The 22726-nt window shown below is 42.6% G+C and overlaps 2 protein-coding genes across 10 annotated transcripts; both read right to left on the bottom strand.

The window, feature by feature from the left end:
• Window positions 1-118: 118 nt before the first annotated feature.
• Window positions 119-13119, bottom strand: ano8a (anoctamin 8a). Of its 4 annotated transcripts, XM_052087477.1 has the most exons (19): window positions 12781-13118; window positions 11437-11571; window positions 10209-10341; window positions 9534-9672; window positions 9155-9251; window positions 8932-9048; window positions 8713-8840; window positions 7911-8072; window positions 7668-7820; window positions 7040-7166; window positions 6882-6937; window positions 6731-6805; window positions 5810-5949; window positions 5452-5743; window positions 4750-4926; window positions 3709-3900; window positions 3467-3598; window positions 2602-2712; window positions 119-2109 (listed from the first exon to the last, which is right to left on the bottom strand). In XM_052087477.1, exons 1-19 carry the CDS (start codon window positions 12938-12940, stop codon window positions 1483-1485), a joined length of 3153 nt encoding a protein of 1050 aa, XP_051943437.1. In that variant the 5' UTR covers window positions 12941-13118; the 3' UTR covers window positions 119-1482. The 4 variants fall into 4 exon arrangements, with proteins under 4 accessions (XP_051943437.1, XP_051943435.1, XP_051943436.1 ...); XM_052087475.1 differs by having other exon boundaries at window positions 5452-5949; XM_052087476.1 differs by having other exon boundaries at window positions 5452-5949; window positions 11461-11571; window positions 12781-13117.
• A 5280-nt stretch (window positions 13120-18399) lies between these two features.
• Window positions 18400-22726, bottom strand: plvapa (plasmalemma vesicle associated protein a). Of its 6 annotated transcripts, XM_052087977.1 has the most exons (9): window positions 22012-22720; window positions 21488-21557; window positions 20643-21367; window positions 20341-20554; window positions 20059-20220; window positions 19782-19998; window positions 19348-19751; window positions 19202-19262; window positions 18400-18721 (listed from the first exon to the last, which is right to left on the bottom strand). In XM_052087977.1, the coding sequence occupies exons 1-9, from the start codon at window positions 22405-22407 to the stop codon at window positions 18688-18690; spliced, it is 2283 nt and encodes a 760-aa protein (XP_051943937.1). In that variant the 5' UTR covers window positions 22408-22720; the 3' UTR covers window positions 18400-18687. The 6 variants fall into 6 exon arrangements, with proteins under 6 accessions (XP_051943937.1, XP_051943935.1, XP_051943938.1 ...); XM_052087975.1 differs by having other exon boundaries at window positions 20059-20554; window positions 22012-22726; XM_052087978.1 differs by having other exon boundaries at window positions 19348-19638; window positions 19789-19998; window positions 20059-20554; window positions 22012-22725.

The following is a 22726-nucleotide window of genomic DNA, read 5'->3' on the forward strand; positions in this document are numbered from 1 at the left end:
CATTTTATAGTTTACATCTATTTCCACTGTATCAAAATAAATCCTAATCATAAAGGGCTTCCGAGTTTTATACTTCTTGGTCAGCACATATCCAAACTCACTAATCAACCCATGTTTGTTTTTTCTTTTATCTGTAATGTTTATTAAGTGTAAACTCATATGCCTTTGACTTGATTCAAGTGGTATTCATTTGCATCAGGAATACATTCACGAATCCATGTAACAAAATAATTCATTAAAAAAAAAGAAATGACATTTGAGAAAAATATAAGACTTTTCATGGTCACAGTGACTAGAATGTGAGCTATTGCAGAAGAATACGTTGGCTTTTTTTTTTTTTAAAGTGCTAAAGAACACATCATGAACAGGTCACTCATGCGCAGTATGCATTCAATGCAGGCTTGAAAAGGAGAATCAAACCTGGAATGTGACTTGAGTCATGCAACAGTTATATCTCGAAAGAAAAAGATTCATTCGAAGAATCACATTCACTGTACAGCACATGTATTTACATGGAAGCTGTAAGAACTTGTACATATTTCGATGCTTTGTGCAAAGTAAGGTGCATTTATCTGTTGACCTCACATGCGTTCCGCCAGTATGAAAAGCCGTTTGATCGTTAAAGATCCATGTACTAGTATGTTCTTTGTCCTCACTTGGTACGACAATTCAACACTGTAGTAAGAGCGTGTGCTACGTGTGTTATAACCGACATAAAAATAACAGCATTTGATAAAACGAACATCAACCAAACAAGGTGGCGACAGGGTGATGATCTGGTGCGACTTCGAGACCTGGACGATATGTTGTGATTAACTCATTCAGTACCAGCCAATTCTGGACCAAGTCTGAAAAGACGTTTAAAAACGTCTTTGGGAGTGAATGAATTAATGGTAGAAAATGGTCTGCTGTCTACAAGAAAATCCTGCAGGGGAACGCTTGTGCCCTGTTGCTCAAGCACTCCAGGAGTGTGAGACAGAGCAACTACCCGAAAAAAAAAAACCAAGCCAGTCCACTTCTTCAGGTTATTGAGTTGCCAAGTCAAAGTTGGGACTTAAAAATCAATTGAGGTGGTGTAGCATGACTTTAAATAGACAGGTTATTCTGTAATACCTTCCAGTGTTACTGAGATAAAACAATTCTGCAAAGCTCGGAACAAAATACCCCCAAAAGCTGCCGGCAAAGTTTTTTTTTTTAACTTAGCAAGACTACGACCTGACTAAATGAAGATCCTCCCCGCACTTAAATATAATCTTAAGCCTAAAGTTGGCATCACACCAATACACATTCACGCTCAAAATATTTGTGAATACGCATGGATTCACTGTAAATAAACTTTACAGCTTTCGAGTCAACGGCTTTCCATAGGCCAGACTTGACATGTGCCACTACTGTGCAAGTGTCTGTTTTAACGTAATCACTGACATTGCAAATAATGTATTTCATTTATTGTTTTTGTTTTTTTTTAATACACTGGAATGTTTATGAATTCTTTGAGCCTGAGCTTTCTAAGTCAACCTCTCCTTTATCAGACTCATTTGACGGTAATTCCTCATGAGTCGAGTTGAGCTCAGCCCTGTTGGCATGACAACTGTCCGCCTGGCTGGGAGGCTGCATCCCGTTAGCATACACCACGGTTCCCTCCGACTTGCTGAAACTGAACAGCTTACCCGGACTGAATGTCCTGTTGGGCGACTGATTTCGTTCCTGGCCGCCACCGGTGGCCGAAGAGCTCCCCGTCGATCCGGGTGATCCCGCAGCTGTAGCGGGTTCTTTTTTCACCTCTGTCGACTTTAAAAACTTGAGGAATCCTGGAAGCTTCGCTTCTCCCCCAGTGGGTGACTGAGCCGGGGAGCGGGAGCTACTGGAGGAGAACTTACCCTGAAGGGGGATGATCTGCTTCAGCTTCATCACGTTGTTGTTCCCGAGCAGGGAGCTGGGTCTTTTGGGCTTGCCGCCCGCCGCTTTCTCATGGTGATGCTGGTGATGGGCGTCCGACTTGTGGCACTCGTTCTCCTGACGCGCCTCCGCCTGACGCTGAAGTTCCTCTTCCTCGCGGCGACGTCTGAGCTGTTGTTGGAAATGTTGCTGCGCCTGCAGTTCATGCCTCTGAATGGGAGGTGATAAGTGAAGAGGCTCAGTTCTATTATATGGTTTGAATCGGCTCCTGGACACGCTGATCTACATATTTACAACCTATTCATCCATCCATTTTCTAATCCGCTTATCCTCACGAGTGCCGCGGGCCTGCTGGAGCCTATGCCAGCTGTCTGGGAAGTAGGCGGGGTACACCCTGAACTGGTTGCCAGCCAATCACGGGGCACACAAAGACGAACAACCATTCACGCTCGGGACAATTCGAGAGTATTCCATCAACCTGCCATGCATGTTTTTGGAATGTGGGGGGAAACCGTAGTACCCGGAGAATTTACAACCTACATTCTAAATATAGAATTGAGTTGGATCTCTCTCAACGTGAAGCTACAAAATACTATGACAAACAAAAACAAAAAAATTATGACACAATTATGGCATCACATTTCACGTCAGAAGCAAGCCTTGCTAAGGTCGAAGGTCTTTCAAGTTATATCCCAACTATACCTTGAAAGCTTCCCTTCGTCGGTATTCTAGCTTGGCCATCTCTTCTGCTACCCAACCGGGGATATCAGGGATGGCAACATGGATGATGTACTTTAGGAGGATGGCAAAGTGCTGTAAACCATGAGACCATAGAGGGACACGTTCATCACATCACAAGGTCAATATGTCATATTTTCATCCTAAAAAAAAACAACTGTGAGGCTTTGTGTGTACTACGGGTTATAAACACACAGCACCAAACAGAAAACCATGCATATAGAGCATTTAGGTATTTCATATAGTAAAACACATTCCTTGATTTTACAGCTTTTTAGGGAGAGGGAAATGCAGGGTAGGAATTTTGTGATGTGATGATAAAAGTATCATCTGCATTCATTCACATTCTATAATGTTTCTCCACATTCGGGTCGGGGGTATGCTGGAGCCCATCCCAGCTGACGACGGGCGAGAGGCGTCACGCATCCAAAACTGGTCGGGGGCCAATCGCAGGACACATTTAGACATGCAACCATTATTCTATTCTATGGACGCAGAAAAATAATCAATGAAAGTTTTAATTCCAAGAGCGTTGCTTCACAGAGTGTTTTGAGACCGAAGCCGAATGCATGTAATCCCAGACAGACTACAATTACTTACTCACAAATACTAAAATCTGTGAGGTGGCATTTCTGAACATTAAAAAAAAAAAAAAAACTCATCACCGTTTGTTTACCAAGCCTAAATAAAAAATATTTGAACAGTAATATAAACTCCCCCATGAGTTATTGTTAAGCATCCTTTGGTCCCTTGAGGGCACTATACAAACCAATTTGTTATTATTATTATTATTATTATAGACTGCACCTCGCATGACGACATTGCTTACCTCCAACAACACAATGGAGACGACGGTCATCTCGGGACTCAACCAGGGGAAAAGACGCTGCAGTTGACCACACTGACCAATCAGGTAACAGTTAACAATAATGGCTATCAAGCCCATGGCCTCCATTGCAGTCTAGGGGTTCAGAGAGAAAGACAGACTTTTTTTCTCCCCCCACAAGCTATCACAGACCCCAAAATGTAGAGTAAGCCCTGCCTGAAGGCTTTTTGGCCAAGCGCACTGACCTGCCATTGGCCAATGTTCTCCACCCTTTGGCCAAAGGGCCTCTGCAGGCCCGTGCAGAGCTTGAGGGCATCACTGCGGATCTCGATGATATTGTTGATGAGCGCACACATGGCGGCCAGAGGAAAGGCAGAGGAGAAGAGCACCACATAACCAAATTGAATGAACATCTCCTGGTAGTCCTGAAGAGTATCCTGCATTACAGAACAGTTTGGTTCAGCATTTTGGTGATTGATGCAGTGAAAGAATAATCGCAGACGTCAACAAAGATCTCCGTGACAAACAAGATTTAATATTTATAATAACAATGGCTAACAAAAAGCGCTTGCATCCAAAAGGCAAGGGAACAAAAATAGAACCGAGTATGCGAAAGAAAAACAACGTCGTATAGGAAAACACGCGAGAAAAATCCAATATGTAAAATAAAAGTCTGCCGAGCAGAGAAAAATAGTACCGAGAAGCTAGAGCGAGAAACACGACGGGAACGATAACAAACAACAGGTCAACGAGCGCGGAAGTGGCAATGCTATAAACAATACTCCGACACAGGTGCACAGCATAAGAGCCATTAAATACAGAATCTCATAATTCAAGATTGGCAGCAGGTGTGCACCCCGAAGACCGCTCGTGCCACCTACTGGCCAGACCGAAAAACAGAACCATGACAGTGGCTTTGGGTGAACTTTTAGCATCAACCTAAAATGCACAATGACCTTATCAGGTTAAATGAATTTGACATCTAAAGCTTTGAATGCACGGCCAACTGTTCAGTGTTTCAGTGATTTTTGCACAACATGAACAGCATAATGAAGAGAAAAATGAAGGAAATCTGTATTTTGGCCTGTTTTACTACCGCTTCTCCTGGAAACGGGACACTTTCTCCCGACTCTTTGACAATTCAAGGCTGTACCAGTATCAATAATCTTGAATTAAGAAGAGGACTGTTTACATGTTAATTCTAACTGAACCAGAAAAATTTATCGGAAAGCCACATAAGACAATTTTTTTGTGAGTGGTGGATACAGTATTTCTCGGCAACCTACCTCATACGTCTGCATACAGCTTTCGATCTCAGCTTGCGCGAGAGTGACAGTTTGGGGTTCTTCTGGCGGATCAATCCAGGACTTCTTGTCCTCTTTGGTCTCATCCATGTTTTTTCTTCTCTGACGGAGACCGTTTGGTTCTCTTGAAGAGGACACGGTGGTATTCTCTTTCGTGTCCTGTCAATGCAAATCATTTGCATTGATGATCAGTATTACTGCAGACATAAATACTTTCCCTTTTGATAAATCTCTGTTCATGGTGAATTTATGGTCTAAATTTATATTTTGTTATGGTGTCTTTTGGCCAAAGTACAAGACTGACACCAAATAGAAATTCCTTGTGTGTTTTATATTTTGACCAATATAGGTGGCTTTGATAACATTCAGGTACTCTTGGAGTAAGCCTTCATGAAAATATTTGAAACAAGCTTAGTGTCATTTTCATAAAGTAAACACCAACTCATTTTGAAATGATATGTAAGTGTTTTGGGATTATAGTTAAACTATTAATATAGGCCATTATAAACATTTAAATGGAGGGCGTCATTACTCAAAGTTTCTGGCAGGGCTTGGTCCCTAAACGCCACAAATAATTAGACATTTTATTTAATCTTATTGCACTCATTATAAACCCTCAAATGGAAATACTAAAGAGCAGGGTTTGGAAACCGGAAATGAAACGATGGCATACGGTCAGCTCACCTGAGACAGCAATTCCAGATCGCTGTCGTCGTCACAACTGTCAAAAATACTGGACGGATCCATTCCGTTCTCCACCAGCGTGGGGCTGTCCTCAGGGAAGGCGTCATCCGCCGTCTGCGCTTCCGCTGTGACGTCCTGGTAGTCGACTTTCTCTGTGAAGCTGACTTTCCGTTGCTTCAGGGCGCTGTCATTCATATCCCACTCTTCTTCCGTCAGCCTGAATCCAGCTTTCAAATCGCCCCTCGTCTTTGGCTGACTGTCCACGCCCGTGCTGTCGCTGGCTGGGAGTCCTCTGGGGCCCAGGAGAGAGTACGCCGTTATTGACGCTTGGGCCTTTCCCAGAGCCAGGCGGCCATACTTGAGCATGATGGCTTGTAGAAGCTCCCACAGGATCTTGGGGGTGAACACCCCCAGCTTGTTTTGTTCATAAAGGTAAGGCTGGAGGACCTCTTTAATGTTCTGGAGGAACTGACGGAAAATCAGTAGTGTTGCAAGCATCTGTGGAGAAACGTCAAACATGTTCTATCTTATGGGGAAAATAACACGAACATGGCATGACTGAATGAAAGCTCATTCGTAGATTGCACAGTCACTGTTTTATTATTGTCAACGTTATAGTTTTGTTCTTGGTATGCAATGTTATGTATAGTGGATATAAAAAGTCTCCACACCCAAGTTCAAATGCCAGGTTTTTGTCATTTGTCATTTGAAAATTCTTTTCGACCATTAATGTGACCTCCAACCAATTTGCAACACCAAAAGAACACGACACCCACAGTGTAACATGCTGGTGGCAGCATCATGATTTGCGTTTTTTCTTCAGCTGGAACGGGGCCGGGGGGGCTTAGACAAGGTGGAGGGAATTATGAACGGTTTGGAATGGCAGTCGGCGTTCGCGCATAACTTTAAGGGCTCCTGCTAGAAAGTTAAAAAAAAAAAGATATTGGCGACTAGAACTGCTGAAATTTATTCAGTGTTCATCAGAGAGATTTTAAAAATGTGGCAGCTGTGTATTGATTCACAGTTAACTTGTGTTCGAATGTGATGACATTAATTCTGAACACAGCCACATCCCAGTGATGTTAGGTCTTTACATGGACTTTCCCCCTCGATAAAAAAATAAAATAAAATAAAAAATCGGCGTTGTTGTACAGGTTATAGGTCACATTATTGGTGGAAAAAGTTTACGTTTTGAAACGTTTTATCTTGGCTTCATTTTTTTAACACACACACAGAGTACCGGTAGCTTTTATTCAGCATGATAGCATTCTTGTCTCACCTCTTTTAGTCGCTCCATATCCTTGAGGTAGAATCCAATGTAGAAAAGACTTAGATAAGAATTGATGAATTCAAACTGTAGAACAACAGAAGTCAGTCACCCTTAAATGAATCTCGCGTTACAGCTAAGTGTGAATCCGGGGGTGACTTACAAAAACCATCTTGATGATGAGATTATTGTCGTAGGCACTCTGAAGTCGATAATTTTCTGGAAAAACAACCAGAATGATGGAGTCATTCAAATACATTCTGTGTCAATACCATGTAAAAAAAAAAGAAAAAAGAATGGCACTCCATTACTGATACTTACCCATGTCATTGAGCCAATAGGCAATCTTCTTATAAACCTCATCACATATGGTTACAGTGATAGCCAGCAGAATCTTGGGAATAAATCTTGTGATGCTAGGTAGCTCCTGAATCTCCATAACCACTTCCTGGAAAGTCAGTTATAATAATAATAATAATAAGACATTTTATTTATAAGAGCCTTTCAAGACACCCAAGGACACTTTACAATAACAAAAAACACAAAACAATACGGGTTGAGCAGCGGCAGCCAAAACGCGCCAGCGTTCACTCAACCCGAAGGTCAGAAAGAAACCAGAGGGGGGGCGGGGGGGGGGGAGAAAAAACCCACGCTCGAACTACCTTCATTTTGAGGATAATTTGAGTGATACAAAAAAAAACCTCCTGCACAAGCATATTACAGTTACAACAGGTCACAAAACATAAACAATGAAGACGGGTTAGCATGCTAATGTTAATGAAGAGTTAGCATGCTATCCATTTTTATTTGCATATGGAATGCCCGCGGTTCTTCGAAAGCTTGGAACACGAATCGTACAGGATATTTGAATGTCTATCCCCCCCCCTCCCCCGTCGAAAGCAACTCTACAAATACACACTAGCTTTCTTGTGTGTTCTGTGGTGCAAACCTGCAGTTCCAGACAGAGCAGCATGATGAGGAAGACAAAACAGAGGCAGAGGAGGCAGATGGGGAGGCTGACCAGCCATCTGAACATAACCCTCTTCCATGGAGGGTAGTAGAATTCTTCACAGCCTGTTATGGGACTGCAACGTTTTACACCCTGCAGGTAGAAGAACAACGACAAAAGAATTCCAAATTTCCTTTCCAAGAATATGCGCTGCAGTCTTCTGGATTTAACAGTGATGCTTACCCTGAACTGTGGTCTGGGCTCCTCCAAGGACTCTGCAGGTGTGTCAAGGGTACCCCACCTGTAGGCCAGCTCGGCTTCTCGTCTCTTCCAGCGTTCCAAAAACAAGGACGCCCACACCACATTGAAGAGCGCAAACACCACACAGCATATATCCTGACTGGTCTAAACAAAACAAAGACAAAAGCACCGATACTGTCCTTGAATGTCAGTAATGACTTTTCGAAATTCATGGAGTCATTTTCGCTACGCCCTTATTACAATGTTTCTCAAACTGAGCTCTCTGGATGTCTGGGATTATATGGGTTGTCGCCTGCGGGCAAGAGCACATTTTTACCTCACTTGTGCCGTAACTACAGTCTTGACAGAGCCTGCATTGACGGTTATATAAAATAAGAACCTTCACATACACACGAGCATAGATTCTTGAAAATAACCAAATTATCATTGCAGTCGAAAAATCAAAACAAGGAATTTTCATTTTTTTAACCCTTTCAGGGACAGCGGTTACTACAGTGGATAGCTCATCAAGATTAATTTACCACAAGGAATGTAAACTTTAAACTGTGTAATCGTGCAGCCGACCCCACATTATTCCCAGTTTTTTACATACTTTTTTTTAGACTATTGGGGGAAGTCATAGAATCTGTAGAAAAGCCACGCAAGTCCAGGGAGAACAAGCCAACTTCCACACAGAAAAGGAGCATGCCCGGACTTGACGTCCCAAACACGCATTCCGAAGCAAGCCTTCTTTCTGTCAGGTTGCTATGCCAACCACATGCTACATGAAATTCTTTAAGGTAACCTGATCAGCTTCTGCAAGTATCCACAGGAGAAAGCCAATGACTGCAGGGTAAAGCATAGAGTTGGTGTAGAAACCGAGCCAGGCAAAGTACATGCTGATCTTCACTCCAAAGTAGTCGCAGATATCATCTGCACCAGGGGAGGAAAACATAACAGCGGCAAATATTATACTTATGTATCAAACAACTGACATTGATGCCGGTCATTTTCAACGACCTACCCAAAGGCTGCCTTTCACAAACAGCCTGGACCCATGACGTCATCAGCTGATTAAGGATCCTCTGCTCGTGGAGAGGAAACATCTGATGGATCACACCACGGGCCACCAGTTCTGGAACTAGGCAACAAAGCGAAATTGGAAAACACGCGTACGTATCTAAAGCACGTGGGGGAGCTAAGATCAAAAGCAAAAAAAAGTGAGCTTTGTTCAAAAATAAGCTTACTAATGGGTTGTCCCTCCAGAAAGTGAATGTTGTGAAGCACTTCTCCCTGTTTGGCTCGCAGGTTGTCAAGCCAGTACTTGATGATGCTCTGACGCTCCTACAAATAAAGGATGAGGACAACCGGGTTCAGGCTTTCTTTTTCAAAAGAAACTTCACCTGGCAGATATGGTAAAGAACATATTTTCGTCAAATCAATCAAAATTATTACTTTGCGCTCATTTTGAAACGTTGGCATAATGCCATAAAAAGAAAAAAAAGTGATTTTTCCCTTGATCAAACAACATTTTTGTGAATGCTACATCCTGTTCCCCAACTTCAACCAACGCAATACGACAACGCTATCAACGCTCGAATCACACCACCGTTTGCGATATCAAACCTGCGACGTAAAGAAGCAGAGCTCGCTCTCTATGTTCTCATAGATGTTGTCCTCTTCGCAAGAGAAGCGTCGCATCCCGCCGCCAAACTGAGGCTTGACAGCCTTGTGCATGCTCATCTGTTCCGCTCCCCGCAGTAAACTGAGGACAAAAGTGCAACGGGGTGAAACCGGAAGGGGGGGAAAAAAATAAGCACTGCACCCAGAATGGACTAGAGATCCATTCATTCATTCATCTTCCGAGCCGCTTGATCCTCACTAGGGTCGCGGTGGGTCCTGGAGCCTATCCCAGCTGTCTCCGGGCAGTAGGCGGGGGACACCCTGAATCGGTTGCCAGCCAATCGCAGGGCACACAGAAACGAACAACCATTCGCACTCACACTCACACCTAGGGACAATTTAGAGTGTTCAATCAGCCTGCCACGCATGTTTTTGGAATCTGGGAGGAAACCGGAGCACCCGGAGAACACCCACGCCAGCCCGGGGAGAACATGCAAACTCCACACAGGAAGGCCGGAGCTGGAATCGAACCCGGTACCTCTGCACTGTGAAGCCGACGTGCTAACCACTGGACTACCGGGCCGCCCTGGACTAGAGATCTTCACTTAAAATTAGTGTGATCAAATTTTGCACTTGCAACAAACATCAAACGCAGTAGTGTTCCTGTAAGAGTCTTACTTCTCAAACGTAGTGGTGATGAAGAAGGCATAAGCCTGCGTATGTTTATGCTGTCGGACTTGAATACTGACTTGTGGGATTCCAACACGGATTTGATTCAGGAGCCACAGCAGAGTGTGGTCATCGACTGAATCTAAAGAGAGAGAGAGAGAGAGAGAGAGAGAGAGAGAGAGCAAATCGTAAGACAGACCATTTATCATGTGACATTGATCCATTAGTGGGGCTTGTATCAGCCAGAATGAGCCAACTATAAAAAAAAACTTAACATTGTTTTTACCATTGTGGTACATCTGAAAGGTACTGCTTTTTTTTTAAACCTTTCATGCATGTTTGCATGTTAATTTCTATACATGGGTTGTCTTTACATTGTCAAGTCAAGTCAAGTCAACAGTATTTCTCGAGCACTTTCAAACAGCCATCGCTGCATACAAAGTGCTGTACATGGAGCGATTTAACATACACAATAAACAGTAAGACGAATCGGTAATAGAGGCGGTAGAAAGCACCAAGCAGTAAAATCAAGAACAAATCTAAATCATGCTGAGTCGAACGCCAAAGAATACTTGTGGGTTTTGAGGAGGGCTTTAAAGATGGGCAGCGAGGAGGCTTGCCGAATGTTCAGTGGGAGGTGACTTTCCATATTGTTCATCCGGGCTTGATTCCATTGATGTATTGACAATAACGCAGGTGACCTGTCGAGGTTGTTGTCCGTATAAAAGGAGTTGAAGCCATCCATTTTCCAACACTTTTCCTATTCGGGATCATAAGGAAGCTTGAGCCAGGCTACACTCTGGACTGATCACATGGCTGATGATTACAAACACGATTCACACATATGAAGAGGTTCAAGCCTTCTACTTAAGTTGATATCCATCCATGATTTAGGACTGTGTTTAGGAAGCTAAAGTATAGCCAGAGAGAAGCCATGCAAAAATTCGCAGAATCTTGGATGTCGAGTGTTATGCAGGGTTGTGAGCTAACGTGGTAGACGAGGTTGAATAAATGGAGCTACCTCGCCACGCTGCAAAAAGAAGGACGTCCAGTCTCCTCAGTTTGCTTTTCAAGGAGAACTGTTCCAAGGTGTCTGAGTAAAATTGGCTGCGACGTGCTTCCGTCAAAGCAGGCAGCACACAAAAAGACTTGCCTGGTTGTGTCATTTCACATTTTATTGATTTATTTTGTTAGTTTGGTGGTGTGCCGTGTGATTTTCGAAGATAACAAAATGTACCCGGTCTAAGATGCTTGACAGTACCTGGGAATGTCATCAGGATGTCACAGTTTTCCGTAGGAACCATCTTCAGCCAGGACTTCCTCGACAATATATAGTGTCTGGCCTGCAGGAGCCTCTTTCCAAACAGTTTATCTAGAGAGGAGATGGGAAGATGTCAAGTTGCATTGTCTATACGAAATCCATTTTCAAGCCTTAGCATTGAAACAATCTTTCATGTCGTCGTCCAGCTTTAAACAAACTCGGGCAAGAGGACGGACTTCTCGTAAGAAATGACGACGCTGAACATACATTAAGGCCAAACGAGTAAAGTGCGAGCAGTCTGCTTCATTTGCGCCTTCTCGTACTTGGTCGATATGTTGCCCCCCCAGGTCCCCCCCACATTATAATTTATTTATTTATTTTTAAATGGAAAACAAAATATGCATGGTAGTTTAATTGATAGCGAGGAGAAGCGGTTTGGAAGATGACCATTCTTGAATTTTTTTTTTTGGTTGCTGACAAACTTCTGCTCCACTCTTCAGCCCATTTAGCTGAAATATGGTGAAAACGTGTGGTGTAAAATATTTACCAAATTTCAGGTCAGGCGCCTCTGCCGTCCAAACGAGTTAGTCGGCAGCCCTCTACATTTAATAATGATCCATTTGAACAGTTTTCCTCTCCAGATTATAAGATAAATATTGATTCTCAATTCAACTCAACTCAACTGCATTTATAGAGCACTTTCAAACAGCCACCGCTGCACACAAAGTGCTGTACATGGAGCAACTAACATATACAACAGTAAAGCAACAAATCAGTAATAAAGACGGTAGAGAGCACCAAACAGTATAACTAAAATCATAATTTGGGCTATGCTGAGCCAAATGCTGTCATATTTCAAATATGGTTGATGATGGTGTCACTGCTTTCTTTCATTGCATACAAGATAGTTGGTGGCATTAAAAAGGAAAAGTCTGGTAACTGAAGGCCCAGGTACCAAATACACAGCTTTCAAAATTATAAACTGAAACTTGGAGCTGCGCCCAATTTCCTTCACAAGGCTTTCCATTTCTATTACATTTTCTTCTGGCTGCACCTGTGGACCCCCCACCCTCAGTGAGTCGGCATGGGCCCGTTTGAAGCGTTAACGTGCAGCCTATAGCACTTCAGACAACCACCATTTCATTAAACACCATCGAGTTCCACTGGGAGCGATTCAGTACCACCATCTGCATCACATTGCTAACCGAACCACCCGCCTTCTTATTTTTTCGCCTCCCGAAGCATCACCCTGCTTCCCGACTAATCTCCGCTGGACTCACGCGTGGCCCCATCATGATGGTTTCTGTTTTGGAGACTTACCGAGCACGCCGTGCGTGGCTGAAGACGGCCCTTGCTGCTGGTACTGGTCGTCGGTCCGACGCTGTTGTTCCCCCACGGGCGTCCTCTCCATCCTTTGCGCCGCACGGTGCTGGTTGTCTGCAGCATCGGTGTCAGCCGCTCCGCCGCCCGTCGCGTGCATGCTGCTTCACATGTATCCTAGGCGGGCGCAGGGGTGGGAGGGGGGGGGGTGCTTTTTAATGCACGACCATTGCATGCGAAGTAGAAAGCCTTGTGATACGGACGAGGAGAAGGAGGGTGATCATGATCATGGAAGTGACACGTGAAGGAGCCCCAATCGTGACTGGCTGATGACGGTGAGGGGGTGGGGGCGCCACCGTTGCACGCCTGCATGGAGACAAATGATGCGAAAGCATTATAGCAAAAGTGCCCACTGAATACACGCAGATTATAGTTTTAGTGATAAGCGTGGCGTTTATAGACAGATCAACTGCACCATCTGCCATCTAGCGGAAGAGCATATTTCAGGTCTGCCTGTCACCTCAAATCGCTGACAGAAACAGATTAACATCGATGTATCATTTGCACTCGACCGATTATCATTTTAGACAAATTGCGATGACATATTACCAATTAAAAACAACAACGAATGTCTGCATTATTGTCATACATATTTTCGGATTCATGAATCTATTATTTTAATCATGCAAAAAGTGTGTACATCCCATTAGAACCGGATGTAACTGGGTTCAGAAAGAACCAATCACATTCAAACTAATTTTAAATAGAAATCAGCACTTTTGATGTATTAAAAAACAAAAGCCATTGTATCGAGATCATACTAAATTATAGCTCAACATTGGTTTCATCTGACCAAGCACTTATTACTTCGTGCATTACTTCTTGTCATTGTCTCGTTTAAAAAAAAGGTTTTCATAAAGTTGCTGTCGCAGTGTGAATTGCACTTTTATGGTTTCGTTTTTTGTTGAAATCGACGACGCATGTGCACTGTATCAAATTTAAGTCAGAACGGACACTAGATGGCGCCAAAGAATAAGCCTGAAGGCCAACATGGAGAGGACAAGAACTGCAACCATTTTCAGTTCACATCCAGTCCTGTAGTTCCATTAATCCTTTTTTACGCCATTAAAATTGTCGTCTTTAGGGCTTATTAAAGTGAACTGGGGGAAACTCCAGCATAGTTTGAGCGACAGACGGGGTACGCCCTTTGCTGGTTGCCTGCCAATCACAGACTATAGTGAATTATGTTTAAACCAAGCACCATTCCAACTCACATTCACACCTATGGCCAATTAGTCTTCAGTGAATGCAACTCCACACAGGAAGGCCCGAGTCACCACATCATATTACAACCTAGCCAAATGGATTGAATAAGAGAGTTGAAATGGTCCAGACAATCTATTACCAACCAGGAAATGGTCTCGCGGATTAAATTACTCTTTTCACATGACCTAACTGCTGTTGGGGCTGAAAACATCCTCGACATGATTAGCTCTCTTGCTGTGACTGGTGCGTCTCTTGGGTCGATGCAAACCATTAGAAGTCAAATCCCATGCTGTGGCTTTTGCGCTATTACGTGTCATTATCAAGCAGATGCTCAGTAATCTTCCGCACATCCCCCGCCTGTGGTGAAAGCTTCCCAGAAAGTGAAGGATAAATAAGACAAGGTTTTAAAGGACTATACCAGCAACTTTGACAGCCACGATAAATCACCGCCATTTTTTTTCATTGTTCTTTGGGCTGGCCCGGTCAACAGCAACAAGCAATGAAGCAACAGGATGTGGAGAGACGATAACAGTACAGTACTCACATTTATTTATTCTTTATCCTCTGCAAAGAACAACTAATATTACCGCCTCTTACTGAGGAGCTGTAACCGTCTCCATTTATATTCAAATGTCTGAATGAGTAGATGGGTTACGTATGATACAGCCCCAAAGTTGCCACACCAGAAGGAGAGACACAATGTCCATTGAATCCAAACAGAAATTCAAAACAAAAACAGAAAAATTAAAGACTCCCAAAGTCTTTAATTTCATTATTTACAATTTATTTAATGATGCCATTAGTGTATGTTGAAGATGACAACACTATTGAGTGATATTTTTCTTTCGGGGGAGAAGGCTGTAAAGGATTAAAATCATTTCCATTCATTTCAGTGGGGAAAGATGATTTGTTTTGATTTACAAGCATGGTCACGGAATAAATTCAACTCTGTATTTCTTTTCATTATGGCCTAAATACACATCATCCGAAAAACATTACTTTTGAAGCCCATAAAAAGTTGCAGACATTACATCATACATTATGCTGATATTACAGGCCATGTTCGTGACTGCGGTTTGATGGCTGTGATGGAAAGTGTCTAAAAGCAGAAAACGAGCCTTTTCTTCATTATAATTCTGCAGCAGAAAGCGCCAAAGGTCAAGGTCACTGAGATTGACACCAAGAGGAAGCCCTCTGCTCAGGGTACATAAAGTATACAGTATTTCCCCTCCTGACTCAATGGCTTTACCAGGCTATGCCATGGGACCGAGAGACAGTGCAAGCAAATAGGAAATGCAATTATAAGTCACAGCAACGGAGGACATTAGCAACCGGAGACAAAAGAGGTCAGATTTGTACAACCCCAGGTGAGGAAGGACGTTGCAATCATAAGCAACTGTTCCCTTTCCTGCACCAGGAGGGCCTGGAAGAAGGTTCGGCCAGGCTGCGACACAATAGGACCCCTCAAAGTTCGTGTGTCACTGCCGTGGGGCGACATCCCAGAATCACAGAGACTAGTCGGAAACGGTTTGGAAATATTTCCGTCCCTTAGCCCAGTAGACATCACTAAACCAATTCGTCACTAAACTGAAGCGTCGCAAAAAAAGGATTTACAGTAAACTGAGAGAATGATGACCACGTCAGGTTTTGCTCTTTTAATCGATTCGATTAATTGAATTGTTCCACTTTAACATGTACGAACTCAATTCTTTCATCCCTCCTGCTCCTTTTAAAAATTCTTTACAAATCATTGTTAAAGAACACCACACTTGCTGTGTATCAATTTACTCTCAGCAATAATCACTGCATTGATTGTGTATCGCTTGATGTTTTGTATTTGACATGTTAGGTTTCTTCTTTTGAGCTTATTACTTTGATGTAACTGCTTCTTGCCTGGGTCCTCGATGTAAATTAGACTTTCTCAACTGACTTACCTGATTAAATAAAGGCAAGTTATACAAAACAAAATTGCATCATAACATCCAGAACTGAGCTGTGCCATGGAATCGAATCGTGATCCAACTGGATCACATCGTTCCACTTTAAAATGAACTTTAAACTTGAATGTTATCGCGCCCCATTTACCGACACATGTATCACCTTAATGATGAGATGCACACCTCTGTTTATTATTTTATGTTTCTATGACATACAATATCATAGAGTTGTATTTTCCTGACAAAGGCCTGGAACAAATTCATGGCATTTCCATTTATTTAAATGAAGAATGGTCACAGAATAAATTAAATGCATATAGCGGTATTTCTTCACATTTACTCTGTATTGCTTACCAAGACCGAAGCAGTATTCAATTTTCATAAATCTTAAACTCGGCTGTTATTAGTACCTAAAACTGCAAATGGTGTTGTTTTGAAAGCGTCCCGGAATGCAGGTGTCAAGGCAGGGGGGTGCAAATGGCAGTTAGGGTGACAGCTGCACTGAAAGCGCAGCTCTTTTGAGGAAACCTGTTTGGTGCTTATGGGAAAAACCTTGAAAATTGGACAATTGGGTTGAATCCCGAGATGCGCTGACAATGCAGGAAAACATTTGGAGATGACGGTGAATCATGTTCGTACAGACCGGGAGGCAAACGTTACGATAAACCAAGTGCCCAAAGCATCCACCACTTTTAATATTTGCGACATCTGGTCCCCCGCAGTAAGCTCCACAGTCTATATGCAGAAAAGTACTTGATATTATACAAAGGAAATCCTTTCGATGAGAGCGCTGCCTTCAGTGGCATCCAAGAATTAATTGGCACCACAATACGAGACAATACACACTGGGATTTACAGTCGGCTCCAGACATCCTCTCAAAGTCGAACAGACAGGATGTTTGTGTGTTCCTATAGTGATGTTTTGCTTGCTGCGTACGCTTCATTTTGTCTCGGTAGCAAAGGAAATGGAATGAAATAGAAATTTCAGTAGATTTGTGTCATTTATGTGCCGCAAAAAGTGATGATTCATTTCTTTTGTTTTAACGATCACAGTCAAGCAATAGATGTGATGAAATGTTTTATGAGGAAAAGTCGTGCAAATCTTTTCATTCCAAATGTTAACCTAATACATTTCCCAAGTCAGATTTGAAGGTTTTTGGAAAACAAGAACAAAACAACACGTATAAAAAAAAAGGCTGGTTCCCGCGATTCAACCTTTGCGGATTACCATGACCAGGATGACAAAAAATTCTGGCAGGCGCAGTTTAAAAAAAAAAAAAATTAACAATGTAACAGTAAGTTAAATGTATTATCTTGCTAGCAAAATATTGCTCCCTATGTGAAAGTTTGTGAGATAAATCAGCCATTTGCATATGTTACAGTGGATTTTCCTGTTGATTTTTTATAAAAATAAAAATAAAATAAAAAAATAATAATGGTCTTTATGTTTATGGAGATTCTCAGTCATCCAGTTTATAGTAATCAACAAAGGTTGAATTTCGGCAGCTAGATTTGTTTGCTGAATTTGTTGTGGTTTTTTTTTCTCGTTTTCCCCAAAACTTTAAAAATGACTTTGCAAACAGTACAAGGGGGGGGGACTACCATACTATTCGGCAAAATATGCAGAAATATATTGTTTGCCTAAGAGCACAGATATCAAAGTCAAATTTGAACGTTATCGGAAAACAAAACAAAAATACAGAAAATAAATAGTGCAATAGCTTTGATTTAAATTTGCGGATTGCCATGATGATAAATGGCTGATTTACGGAGCAAGCGCACCGTAACAGTTTTTCCATTACTATTATCCATATCATACAGGCTGAGGATAGAGTCTGATAAGGCAATTACACGTTTATATAAAATTCATAGTTACAATCACAGTTCTCCGACTGCTCTGTTAACTGACATGTTCTCAACTTGTACACCCCATTTGCTCTGAGTGGTTATGAAAATCCAATTTCATGCAACTCATTCGGTAACCTTGTTTTTAGCAACACTCGTCACCCACCATTTTGCCGTGAAAGGTCTCGACACTCGTTGGGAGTCAAATGTAGCTGCCCCTGTGAACATCTGCGAGACATTTGGATTTTGTTTATACAGTGGATTTCCATGTTCTTTTTACAGTCAAGTACATTGCATTGTTTTATCGACATTGACGGAGGTTCCTCCCATCTGCCGCCACCATGCAGGCTGCTGACAGCTTGGAGGCGAAAAGTAAACATGTGGACGGATTAATCGCAGTGTCGATAAATCTGGTAGTCAACTCACATGGGGGGTTGGGGTGGGGCAAGTGAGGTGTTGTTTGGAGACCATTAGGAACACAATAGGTGACGCACGCAGGGACAAACAGTTACTTCCGAGTCGGAATAGAGTAATATCTCAAGTAGGTTTGTTTATTAAAAAGAGACGGGCACAACGGAACAAAGACTTCTTTATTTACACGTTTAAAAATACCACATGGGCCTGCTCTCCCAGTTATACACAATTATAGATATATGACTAAAAGACAAAATGTCACATTCTATATGAAGAAAAAAAGTGCTGAAGTTTGTCTATCCTTTTGAATGTGCATATTTTAGTATTCAACACCTGCAAAAAAAGTATATTATAAAGCACATTTATTTTATACCTTGGTGAACTTGACGAGGTGTGAGGCATTGATAAATCCCTTGCAGTTTTCAATTTTCTTTGTCGCGATGGACTAGCCCATCATTCTGGAAAGCTCTTGTCTCTCTCTGAAGGGACACAGATAGTGCAAACAGGTTGTTGTTGTCTGATGTGAATACATTGGACATATATATGTCACATCGCTTTACAAACTACAGTGTCATATTTGATGTATTTAAAAAAAAAAACTGAGGAGCCACTCAGGAGCTGAAAGAGACGACTACTTTTTGGGAGCCTTAACATTTCAGCTATTTTCTTTTCTTTTTTTTAAAGTTTGACCAATAAAAGCTTGCACAATTTTGAATTTTCAGTGTTGTAATTTATATAATAAGATAAACAATATCTATGACATTTCAGAAAAAAATTGCAGCCATAAAATTTTCAGTTCATGATTATTTGCTAGAAACAAAGTTTATCCGTTTGAACATTAAATATCTTGTCCTAGTCATGTATTGGAATTGGGTTCATAAAAGTCTGACTATTTCTTAAGCGAAGTAAAATACTTGAGTACTCAACTACAATTGACAGTTCTACTACTTCATACTTACTCATTGGCGTAAGAGGGGTTGATGATACGTTGCAATTCTTGTAGGTGCTGAGCCACGCTGACTGTGTGCACAGAAAAATAGACATGCATCAATCCATTATGTTGACACACCACTGTCAGCATTGCAGCCTTTTTTTTTTTTATTACCTGAACCACCTCCCAGACTGCTGGTTCTTCCTGTTCCAAGTGAAGATCCACTTGACGTTCCCCTTCCAACTCCAATTCCTGGCTTACTTTGTCCTGCATTACTGTTGCTTGACCCAAAGCCAAAAAGTCCAGAAGTGATTGACCCGAGGCCAGAGGAGCTTTTCAGACTTGAAGTCGGTTTATTATTTGACCCAGTTGAACCAAGACCTGAAGTGCCCAAACCGGTTGATCCTTGCCTGTTTAATCCTAAACCAGTTGAGCCAAAACTAGAGGAACCTAACCCTGTTGAGCCTAATTTGTTTAACCCTGACCCAGTTGACCCAAGCCCAGAAGAACCTGACCCTGTTGATCCCTGTTTGTTTAATCCTGACCCAGTTGAGCCAAGACCTGAAGAATCTAACCCTGTTGAGCCCTGTTTATTTAATCCTGACCCAGTTGAGCCAAGCGTTGAGGAGCCCAAACCATTCGATCCAAGTTTATTTAAACTTGACCCCATTGATCCAGTGCTTGAGGAGCCCATCCCAGATGATCCCAACTTGTTTGACCCTAACCCAGTTGACCCAAGGCTCGAAGAGCCCCACCCCGTTGAACCTAATTTGTTTGATCCTGACCCAGATGATCCAAGACTTGAGGAGCCTAACCCAGGTGATCCTAATTTGTTTAATCCTAACCCAGTTGAAGAAAGACTAGGGGAACCCAAGCCAGGTGAACCTAATTTATTTACTCCTGACGCCGTCGATCCAAGACTCGAGGAGCCTAAACCAGTTGATCCCAATTTGTTTAGTCCTGTCCCAGTTGAACCTAGACTTGACGAGCCCAACCCCGTTGATCCTTGTCTGTTTAATGACCCAGCGGAACCAAGACTCGAAGAGCCTAACCCTGTTGATCCTAATTTGTTTGATCCTGAGCCGGTCGAACCAAGACTCGAAGAGCCTAACCCTGTTGATCCTAATTTGTTTGATCCTGAGCCGGTCGAACCAAGACTCGAAGAGCCTAACCCTGTTGATCCTTGTCTGTTTAATCCTACACCAGTTGAACCAAGACTTGAGGAGCCCATCCCAGTTGACCCTAGTCGGTTTACTCCTGAGCCAGTTGAGCCAAGGCTTGGATTCAACCCAGTTGACCCCACATTTGAGGAGCCCAACCCATATGACCCAGCCCTTCCAAACTGTCCTCCACCAGCTCCCGGCAAGCCACCGAATCCAGTCTGAAATCAAATTAAAGTAATGTTAACTTGCAAACACAAACAATCAAAAATCAGTGCAACGGTTGCACCCCCCCCAAAACAAACACACCTTAGGAATGCAGGACATGTTGAGCTTCCTGAGTTGGTCTTTGAGGTGTTCCACTTCTTTATTTTTGTAGTTGACACTGTTTTCAAGGACTTCAACATCACCGCTCAGCCTCATTTTCTCCAACAGAAGCCTCTCAGAGTCCTTGTCATGTTTCAGCTGAAGCTTCTCGAGGGTCCGTCTGTGCTCTAGGACCATAGCTGTGCGGTTTTGACTGCACACGCGGTAGTCATCAGACCGTCGCATGTTCTCGGCCTTCAATCGGCTGTTCTCAGACTGGATCTCAGACATCTGATCACCGACGTTATTCAAGTAACTCTGGAACCTGTCCTCAACCTCTCGAGACAGACTGGTGCAGTTCGTGCGAATCTGCTCTAGGTGCTCTCTCTGTTTCTCGCAGGTGAGCTGGAAGGCAATGTGAGTCGGGAAGAGGGATTCAATCTTCAGTAGAAAGGCTCTGGAGACATTGGAGACGCCGCTCAAGGACTGAACAAAGTCTTGCTTGCATCTTTGTCTGTTCAACTCAATCTCCTTTTCGTGAATTGACTTGTGTCTTCTTAGATCGATGGCCTCCAGGTTAAGATTGTCCCTGTCTTTAGTAATCTGGTCCATTTCCATCCTCATTCTCTGTGTTGTATGTGTAAAGTTGGACTGCAAAAGCTCAAGTTGGGCATTCAAACGCTCCATCTGCAACCCACAACCTCCAGACTGAGGCGTCATTTGCATTTCTTGAAATAAAAGGGAAGACATAATTTAACAAACTTCATACTGTCTATCAGAAGTTGAATTAAACAAAGATACATTTGATATTGTCATTCAGGGCTTCCAATCTAAATTGTTCCACTTACGGGGTTGTGGACAATTTGATGAAAAACGTGCCTGGTTCTTGCACATCATCAGCTCCATATTCATCTGTTGCTGTTGTATGGTAAAGGAAAAATAATTTAGCAAAACAGTAGAAACAAGTGATGACGTTGATTTACCATGACATTATTGACTGGGAAATGAGAACTTTGACGAAATAATCATCTGGTTTAGAAAATTTAACGGCAGTATTTCTCCACCAAACATGTTGTATTTTGCGATAGTATATGGTAAATAAAATTTTTCTCAGTGTGTTTTGCCGTTTTGCACTGCTTAAGAGTTGTAGTAAGATGGAGCGAATTGCTACACCACTGCAAACTGCAAACATAATGCAATGCATGTTAAAATAACAAAGTGAGGAATATTAACTTTGTAAAATAATATTTTTAACTACATGTTTCTAACTACATGTTTCATGTACAGTAGGTGACACAAACACAGCAGTCACATTAATATTTTGCTTTAATCCTTAAATCCACCCACGCTAAAAGATTTTCAAGTTACTCACCAGCCTAGCGTCCAGGTCCTGAATGAACTTTATAGAGGCGTTTGACAAGTAACGAAGTCTCAGCAGGTCCCAGTCGTTGCGGGTCTTCTCAGTCAGGGTGACATTGAGTAGGTTGGTCAGGTTCCTCCTCTGCTGCCTGAGGGCGACGTTCTCGATAGAGAGTCGACTGAAGCTCTCCTCCAAGTCCTGTATGCGCACCGTTGAAGCGGAGTCCTGCGTCTTACCATAGACCAAGAAGAGAACCAGGCTGACGATGATGAGCGACTGAATCAGTGAGGAGAAGAAGAAGATGATTCTCAAGTAGTAACCACAGCTCTTGCCCTTTGACCGATACTGCATCTTCTTTTGGCCCTGCGGGCTGGCCTTGGACACTTGAGTATAGCCGCTGCTATACATGAGTGCTGGTGGCTCAAAGAAGGTCCAAGAGAAAGAAGCACAAGTTCATCCGAAGCACACCGCACTGCAGATAACCCCTAGGAAGAACCCGACTTATACGAGAGCAGGTTGGAAGACGATGTCCGTGTATTGAAGGGCTGGTGCCGGTTTGTCTGACAAAGCACAAAATGCTACATAAATGGGCCAGACGTTTCCTTCGCGTGGCGATGAAAACATGGGAATCGATCAGATTGTGGGTGAAGTGTAAACATGGTAGGAATTTATAAACTGCTTGGCCACACACTTCCCATGATGGGAAGTTAGCTCGACTTCAGACCCC

The sequence above is a fragment of the Hippocampus zosterae genome, chromosome 15 (genome assembly GCF_025434085.1).
Source record: "Hippocampus zosterae strain Florida chromosome 15, ASM2543408v3, whole genome shotgun sequence".
In the NCBI taxonomy this organism is placed as follows: Eukaryota; Metazoa; Chordata; class Actinopteri; order Syngnathiformes; family Syngnathidae; genus Hippocampus; species Hippocampus zosterae.